At 36.5% G+C, this 9,698-nt stretch overlaps 1 protein-coding gene across 1 annotated transcript; it reads left to right on the top strand.

The window, feature by feature from the left end:
• Positions 1–1,290: 1,290 nt before the first annotated feature.
• LOC110102801 (protein PLASTID TRANSCRIPTIONALLY ACTIVE 7) lies at positions 1,291–2,276 on the top strand. The gene is made up of 4 exons (XM_020831284.2): positions 1,291–1,445; positions 1,529–1,582; positions 1,660–1,704; positions 1,810–2,276. Exons 1-4 carry the CDS (start codon positions 1,377–1,379, stop codon positions 2,140–2,142), a joined length of 501 nt encoding a protein of 166 aa, XP_020686943.1. The 5' UTR covers positions 1,291–1,376; the 3' UTR covers positions 2,143–2,276.
• Positions 2,277–9,698: the final 7,422 nt, after the last annotated feature.

Below are 9,698 nucleotides of genomic sequence, written 5' to 3'. Positions count from 1 at the left end.
AAGGCTAGAAATAATACTTAAAAATACTTAAAAATATAAGGTTCAATATTTTAAACTTAATGACTTCCATGCAAAATTATTATTCAAGCCTAAACGATTTGGATTAAAATCTCAAATAATCTATTAGCACGAAGAAAAAAATATAAAACATATAAATTTTAAAAAGTTTAATTAATCAAAATCTTACTCAATTCGACCTATCAAAATATATAAGTTAATCATCACCTTCTTCAATTGACAAAAAAAATGATGAGGAAAAAACTTACAATAGAAGATGGGGAGAAATACACTTCTTGCAAATGAGGATTGCTCGTTGATGTCGGCAATTGAAGGAGATAGGAAGGTTGAAAACTTCCTCTGATGACAGCTATGAGAGCTAGGGAGAATCAAATGGCTGCAAAAAAGAGAGAGGATAGAGAGCTTTTGTGGCCACAATTTGAGAGAAAGGAAAAAAGAAGAAGAAAAATAGAAAGATTCGGTGGCCACTGCAGAAAAGGGGAAGCAAATTTGATACCCTACGCTTCCAATTTGCTTATATGGAGAGAGGGAGGAGCAAGGTGGGAGAATCCGTCGAATAGAGAAAGAAATCATGAGCTGAAGACCGGTAGATCGTGGGATGAGGCGGACGGTCAGATGACCCTAGTCTTGCACAAAGGGGATCGTGGCTGTCAATTCTGTCGCTTGCGGCGCTTCTAGCATGTGAAGAAGGGAACAAGAGGGTCGGTTAGGTCTCAGGTGTGTTTCGACGGCCCTATTCCGTGCAAATAGGGGGCTAGGTCACGAGTTTTGTTGGTTTGTACAAGTGCCTAGACCGAATGGTCCAGATTATAACACATTTGCCCAAAATTATACGAGAATATATGAACAAAAGATAAATGAAAAAAATGCTATATTAAGGACAAAACTACAACAACCCTAAAAAAATTATCAATAGCTTTTCTAGAAATTAGAAAAATTGACTTTTCAAACAATAAACCATAAGATTAAAAGTTCCACTCTACTTAACATCAATATGTACCACAACTCAACAATGTAGAATGAGAAAATCAAGAAATAAGTGTTATCACACTTAACATCTTTTCATTTAGATATCCAATTATGATGGTGCCATCCAAGAGAATTATCATATCTTATTAATTAGGATTCAAAATTATCACAAATAATACAAGATCAAGATATTTCTTTTCTTCAAGGACATCAAAATTTGTGGTATGTATGATTTCAAAAAAAAATTCTACCTTTAGATCATCAATCCAATGCAACAAAAAAATTACAAATTAAATTAAATTTATCTTCAAAATGAATCCCACTTTTCATAGAAATTAAAGAGCCAATCGCCATAATCAATCCATAGAAAAGCTTATCAAGCAGAAAGCATGGCTTTACTCCAAGCTCTACCCTTCAGCCGATCTCCACTCTTTCTTCCTCCTCCGCCCGCCTCAACCGTAAGCCTGTCTCTCTCAACTCTCTCTATCCCTCCTAACGCCTAGTTTATCTTACCTTGCGCCTCCACCATGATTTCTTGCAGGCTTCCCCATGGATATCCAGCTTTCGCCCAATGTCCATCTCCGCCATATCCCAGGTATCAATATCCACCTTATATTCTTCAAATTTCTTCATAACCTCGCCCTCTCAACTCACCGATTACCTAATTCGCAGAAAGAGGGCCACAACGGAAGACGGATCTGGAGGCGCAGGAAACTGGTATTCTCCAAAACTCAAACCCTACAGAAACAAAAAAAAAAAAAAACCCCTCTTTTCCTAATCGATTTCCGCTGCTAAATCGGACAAATTTGCTTTAATCAAAAGAGCAAGAGAGACGTGAAGATCGAGTACAAGATGGATCGGGTCCCTTTTCTTGAGGAGCAGGTAAGAAAAATAAGGGAGACGGGGACGATAATGTCGCTTGACATAGAAAGGCTGTTGCTTTCAGAGGAGAACCGCTTCACCTTCGTCAATGAGGTGGCCGCCGAGGCTACGGCCTATGTGGAGAATAATCGGGATGAGTATGGTGCCAAGAAGGCCATCTTTCATGTGCTCAGTAACAGGATGAATGACGCTGGTTTCCACCGTTCTGAGGCCTATATGGAAACCGATCCCTTCAAGCCTGGACCTCGCTACTTCAGAATCCCAGAAACTTGATATCTTCATATTTCAATGTTGTTTTTGCTAATCTTGTTTGCTCATTTGGTTGTTTGAATTTGTAAAATATGTTTTCTGAAACTAAGCGTTGAGTTCTAAGTTGAGCCTCTTGATGAGATGAACTGTTAACATCACAAATGACCCATTTTGAATTCAAATGAACTCAAATTTAATCACTTTAATTATATTTGAAAATTTTGAATGTGAAATGAATGACCAAATGATCTTCAAATCTTGTGTATTTATGGTCAATTTGAGTAGCTCAATAAAACGAATCCAAAGAGCCCAATATAATTTGATTTCAACATTATTAAGCTGCTTATAATTTTTTTTTTTTTTTTTTTTTTTTTTACATTTAGGCCATTTAAGGCAAACTCACACACACAACGCATACACATGGACTCGAACCTTGGACCTCTTAGTTGGAAGCCTAAGCTCTCAACCACTAGGCCAAGGGGAGTTGTGTAAGCTGCTTATAATGAATAATCAATCTATGATCAAAGGTATTAATATGGACGATTTTAAATTCTAGTCAAATTTATCAAATTACACCCTTCTCAAAATGCTATAAACCAAATTTGTTCCTACTCCACATTTCTTAACCATAAGCTTTTCTCTCTCGTTTACTTTTTTGCTGTACTCTGCTTTGGAAGCTCATATTTATAAGATCGAGGGCTTTTCTTGTTTAGAATGACTGTGAAAGTAATCATAAATTAGTGCCATCACTAAGGTTTCTTTTGGGGCGGCTTTCTGATTGTCTTCTGAAACAATTGTTAGTACAATTTTTTTTTAGTTTAACATATTTTTAACTAAAAAATTGCTTTATAAAACAATAAGAAAGCCGTCCCAAACAAAATCTAATTTTGATCTTTTATTGAAAGCTGATTCTATTGGCCCGACGAGATATGACTAATTTTGAGCAGCAATGTGCTTATCACCCACAACAGATGTGCAAACCAAAACTGTCACATTGGGTTCTATGATGAGATGAATAGCAGGAAACAGGCCCAAGATGTGGGATCAAGTAATTGCCTTAGCTGAGTTTTTGCATTCAAGAACTTGATGAACAAAGTAGTAGGAAGGTCTCCTTTCTCCATGGTATAGCTGCTCCAGTCTCCTTGTGTTGGCATCATACTGGCCTTCTTTTTTTCTTTTAGCTGTCTCAGATATATACACATGTTGATATTTAGCTGGTTTCATTTTTCCAGTGAGCGTTTCCCTTTTTCAGTTTTGTCCTACGTCAGCTCTTATTGTTAAGGTCTCCTTCACAATCTGTCTAGTTGTTTTGTGATTGAGCATAATTGCATCAATTGAATCCGTAAAGATACATTCGAACATCCACTTAAAGTTTGACATGTGTAATACGCTTTGATTGTATTTTTTTTGTTCGCTTTACTTATACTTTACATGTGCTTTAGTTGCACTTTAGTTGTGCTTTGAATGCTCTTTTGTTGTGCTTTTTGACTGTGCTGTACTTGCGCTTTCGGTCCGCTTGCTTAAAGTTATGTGGACATTAAATATATAAATTAAAAAATAAATCTAATTGAATATTCACGTGTCCACTCCACGTGTCAACATTTTATTGGAGTCCGGAAATACCTCTACGTCTAGTCTCTGCACCTAATAATTTCTCTGGAATCATAGGCTGCTTTGCTACTAGCTTCAGCTCTGAGGTGTTGAATGTGTCTCCTATTTTTAATATTTAGAGGTAGCGATGGTGTGTTGCAGCTGTTGGAACTCTTGAAAAAGTTGTTCAAATCTCTACCTCTCTGTCCTTTGACTGCATGTACTCAAAAGAAATGTTGTTTTGTTATGAAATTGACTGTTTTCTTATGCATGAAGCTCACATCAAACGTCACCTTCCTACTAAGGCTAATTTTTCATTTGTATTTGATTATTTTATTTATTAAGAAGAGCAATAGCTGTTCACCAACATGAAAGCCTGAGCTCAATTCCATTCACAAAGGTGGAGTTGTATGTAAATGACTAAATGTACAGTAAAGAGGGAGCCACGAGATTACTAAAATTAATTGTAGCATCAGGAAAGAGAGCGAAACATACTTCAAATAGGAAGAGCAAAAAGCCTGCAGGATTCGGTAGAATATGTTATTGCACATATATTAAGGTTTTGTTTGGGATGGTTTGGTTACTGCTTCTTAAAACAGCTTTTTGGTTTGTACTAAAAGCCTGCTTTAAGAAACAGCAATAAAAACGAAGTCTAAGTGATTGATCATGGTGATCATATAACCAAACCAAAGTTTTCTTTGGTAGACATCCATGAGGGGAGGAAGCAAATCATTATCAAAAAGCAAATGCTAACCATAACAAAAATGATTTAGTTCAACAAACTTTGTAATGTTATTTCATGTGATATCTGATAATTTGCTTATGCTAATATGCCTACTGTTTATTAGTTCAATCATATATGGCTTGGTTTGAGAAGAAAAGAGGATATTTAAGGATCTGAGGTTTCATTCCACTCAACATGTCCTCATCATCACAGGTAATTGTAACGTCACTTATGAAACTTCTAATAAAAGAGTTGGATAAATTAGAGATATATCAGTTGTGATCACTGAAGTTGGTGGGAAGGGGAATATAAGGTCTTTCTCCAACCGAACTTCAAACGCATGAATGACATCGATTGCGAGCTCCAACCAAATGGCAAAACTTTCAATATTTGGTTGCGGGTGATAGTGCGACGCCATATTGGCGCTGGCGTCACACTGTTCACATGCATGCGTTATTTTTCTGTCTCTACCGGATTTGTTGAAGAAACGCGCGAAAGAGAAAAAGACAGCTACCTTCTACAAAGGGCGCAAAATGAAGTTCGATTGGAGAAGAATCGCACCATTTTTTAGTTTCACCGTATTTTGAAGTGAAAAATGAGATTTTCGGTTGGAGATGCCCTAAGTCCATCAAAGATCTTCCATTAACTCATGGATCCAAGGAAAGATGCGCGCTACAGGCATTCCAGTAGTGGACTTTATATCCATTGAAAATCACCATGAAGACCTTGAGTTCTGTCTTTCCATTTTGTTAACTTGCATGGATTACTGCACTGCCCTATCAACGTTATTATATCATCGTTTGTTCAGTTACTATACTTTCTTATCATCGTTTATTCTATTAACACTTTTGCTTTCCCTTGGATTAATTACCTAATTGTTGGTCTTTGCCCTACCAGACATATTTTGTTGCTGATGATTGGCTTATTTGTGGTTCGATTTAGGCTTCGTTTTGGACGGCTTTCTTGCTGCTTCTTAAAGCAGAAAGTTGCTTTAAGAAGCATCAAGAAAACCATCTCAATCAAAGCCTTGAACTCCATTAAAGTTCGAAACAATCAGAGATAAAAATTTCTTGAAAATAATAAAAAAATAGTGACAAAATTTGTCTCAAAACGAAGCCATAATTAGGAGTAATTATTACTCCGGACAAAAAACCGGAAATCCGAACATATACCGAGCAATACCGAGTGGTCAATAACGAGTTTCAGGTGATGTGGCGCGTGATTATTGGTCTCTGGACGCGTCAGGTGACCTGACGTAATAATTGCTACATAATTAGAGACTATTTTTAGAATTTTTTTTAACGACCTTGTACAATCCTTAAACAGTTAAACTCATTATCATATATTGATTTTGCTCAATTATATAAACTTATTCAATTTTCAATTAGTATTTTCTTCCCAGACTTAAAATTGAGTATTCTTACTTTAATAACATATAATATTCGCATATTAATACATTAATTTCTGCATTAAGTTCATTAAACACATGTAAATTACGTGATTAATCAATCATTATCTTAATACAAGCCTCTTTAGAACTCTAATCACAGCTAATCATCCCTCCGCGGTTAACCCTCCAATTAACGACCGTTACCTCCGCTAAAATCTAAACAACTTTATCTAGCACCGCGGAACATCTCAACGCTCCCGCGGCTTCCGCCCGCCCCACCTGAAGCTGAACCGCTACAAGATAAGAAACCCGACAAGGGACCACCGTCCGGTTGGGTTAATTCTGCACCACTGGCACAGTATAAGCTCATAACTGTCAGTTTAGTGGACAACTTCAATATTTCACGCTGTAGCCGGGCCCACCAAGTTCTGCCCGAGTAAGACGGCGTCGGCGTCGGAGGGCCTACGTTCACCTCGCCGTGAGCGCCGGCAACATCCGTTAATGGCCGTTATCCGCCGCAGGTTTTGTTCCATAGGCAAGCACAATTTTAACGTGAAAAAATGACAATATAAAAATTATATGTTTTATGACTTATCATTTAGTTTTTTCAGAAAATTATAATTTTAAGATGATTACAAAATTAATATAGCAAGATTTAAATACAAAATATATAATGTTAATTAAGGTTAGATATAATAATATTTTATAAATATAACAAATATTGAAATTTAAGATAGAATAATTTATCATTAAGAAATAAATTCAATACAGTTTAATAAAAAATATAATATTAATCTAAAAATAGATATAATAATTTTAAAGCTTTTATTAATTTAAAATATTCTAAAGTAAATCTTTATGAATAATTTTTTAGACAATTATATAAATAACACTCAAATTTGTGCTATTTACAATATTAACATCCTCTTATATTCTTTTTTTTTTTTAAATTGAAACTCATATATTAAAAGGAACTATAAAACTCCTTAAATTTTTTCCTACATCAAATTCCAAAATTCAAATATTTTGATTATGTCATAAATTTAATAGTTAAAAAAAGTAAAATGTCTGGTAGTTTTGTAAATAATTAGATTTACATAGTTCATTTTGATCTGTTGGTTGTAAGCTTTAGCTAGCAATGAATAGGTCTTGAATTCTAGTCTAATATATATAATATTTATGAATTTATCTTAGTTAACTTAAATATCGTATAATCAAAATGTTATTTATATAATTCTACCTATTTTAAGGCAATAACATATACAAGGGCGGAACCACATGTTGTTTAAGGGGCGGGCCCTCAAAAAAAAAATTTATAGGAGTAAAAAAAAAATTATAGGAGAGTAAAAAAAATTTTCAGGGTAATGTGCTAAACAACTTTCTTATTCAAGTGATTGATAAGTTGCTGAATGAGCTTTAGGGAGAAGTTTTCCTCGAAGATTAATCTAAATTCAGGGTACCCTTAGATCCAGATGAGGCTCAAGGATGTTCTCAAGACGGCATTTAGAATTGATGAGGGACACTATGAGTTTTTAGTGATGCCTTTTGGCCTCAGTAATGCCCCAGCTACTTTCTATCCCCTGATGAACAGGGTATTCCAACCATATCTGCAGAGGTTTGTGTCAATCTTCTTTGATGATATATTAAGTTACAGCGGGACTAAGGAGGAGCACTTAGAATACTTGATATTGGTGTTACCTACTCAGAGGAACCACCACTTATTTGTCAATCTGAAGAAGTGCTCATTTGCCAAGCCTAGAGTGGAGTATTTATAGCACGTGGTATGTCACACTCCATGATTTATATTAGAAGAATTACATCTATCTTTCATTTTAGTTGTGGAGTATTTGTTCTCTTAGTTGTGGACCTGGAGGCATTGGAAGGAAAAGTCAACAAGATGAAGGATTGGAGAAAATCATGAGAGATTTATTGTAGCCATCCAAGTTATACCTTAGTCAATCAAAAATTATTATACCAAGGATGAATGGTGATACCGATGATGTCGCCATATGTATCCCACTTAGTATGGGAGTTTCGCAGTAGTGTCATAGGTGGGCACTCGGGGGTACAAAAGACATATCGCAGGCTAGCAGTTGAATGCAAAAAGATGTGAAGGATATGGTGATCAGCTGCAATTTCTGTCAGAGACACAAATATATGGTAATGGCTCTAGGAGGACTTCTGCAACCTCTGACTCAAAATATATGCAATTTCTGTCAAGAAGATGTGGGAAGAGATAACCATGGATTTCGTTGAAAGTTTATCAAAATTGAGGGGGTTTTGGTGATTTTGGTAAAAGTGGATATGCTAAGTCCATTGTGTTCCCTTCATTTCCTCACGACACCAATACACAGCAGTTTTAGTGGTAGCAACATTTATTCGAGAGGTGGTCTGCCTACATGAATTTCGAAGTCCATTGTGTCAGATAAAGATAAGGTGTTCCTAAGCCATTTTTTTCAAAATGCAGGGGACCATTTTGAAAAGAAGTACAGCATACCTTCCACAGATGGATGGGCAGATCGAGGTGATGAACATGAGTGTGGAGACTTATTTGAGATGTTTTGTATCAGAAACACCCAAGTCCTAAGTGAAGTGGTTACCTTGGGCCGAGTACTGGTACAATACATCCTACCATAGTGCAGCATAGACTACACCCCTCAAAATAATTATGGAAGAAATCCTCCTCACCTGGTATACTACGAGACTAAGAGCACTCCAATTTTATCAGTGCAAAAATAGTTGGAAGAATGTGATAGCATATTAGGAGAGCTAAAGGGGCACCTACTGAGGGCACAACAAATTATAAAGAAGCAGGCTGACGGGCATACAAGGGATGTGCAATTTGAGGTGGGTGATAAGGTACATTTGAAGATTCCACCCTACAAATAGAAGACTTTAGCTCGAAGAAGAAATGAAAGGTTATCTCCATTGTATTATGAGCTTATGAGGTTGTGGAGGGAATTGGTGTCATGGCGTATCATTTGCAACTACCCCTACTTCTACATACACCCAGTATTCCATGTGTCCTAGTTGAGGAAAGTTACTGGTGAGCATAGTCCATCAGTGACGTTGTCGATGACCTTGACAGAAGAAATGGAGGTGATCCTAAAGCATATGAAAGTGAGAGGAGTTCGCTTGACAACCGAAGGAGCTAGAGAAGTGCTAATTGAGTGGACCAATATGCCCGCCTATGAAGCAACATGAGAACCATACAGATGATTCAATATTAATTTCTTTGGTTTCACCTTAAGGGCAAGGTGACTCTTTAGGAGGGAAGTATTGATGGACCGACTGAGTCAATCCAGTCAATCAACCTGCCCCAAGCAAGGGGGCCCGGTCTAGCTGGCCAGTATAAGAGCTCTATGGGCCCCACTAGTGTGGTCGGCAGGCAAGGAGAGAGGGGGCTCAAAGGGGATTAATTCAACCTTTAACTACTTATCATAGAAAATCAAAATTGACAGGAAATTAGGAAGGTTCATTTAGGGAAAGAGAGCTTATTTGAATTCAGATTTTGGGAGGGAATTAGGAGGTTTATTTAAAGAAAGAGTGCCGATTTGAATTCAAATTTGGGAGGAAATTAGGAAGGATTATTTATGATTAATTAGGTTGTTTTATTTTCATTATGTCATTTTTGTATTTTGGAGTAATTTCTTTATAGTGTTCCTAACGGCGCCTAGGGTTTGTGGAGAGTCGATCTACCTCTCGAATAGTAGATTTACTTGTATCTTGGTTTGTTGTGCCGATATCAATAAAATTGGCCCATAATCTCATTATTTCCTGCTTATTTCTCCTCATTATTGTTGCTTTTTTGTTGTGTGGAGATCGAATTCCTATCACATGTTTAGATGCTTGGCTTGCACTGAGGAAGATCAAGCA

The sequence above is a fragment of the Dendrobium catenatum genome, unplaced genomic scaffold (genome assembly GCF_001605985.2).
Source record: "Dendrobium catenatum unplaced genomic scaffold, ASM160598v2 original_scaffold_130886, whole genome shotgun sequence".
In the NCBI taxonomy this organism is placed as follows: Eukaryota; Viridiplantae; Streptophyta; class Magnoliopsida; order Asparagales; family Orchidaceae; genus Dendrobium; species Dendrobium catenatum.
The sequence above is the reverse complement of the archived record's forward strand: the minus strand, read 5'-3'. Positions and strand labels throughout refer to the sequence as shown.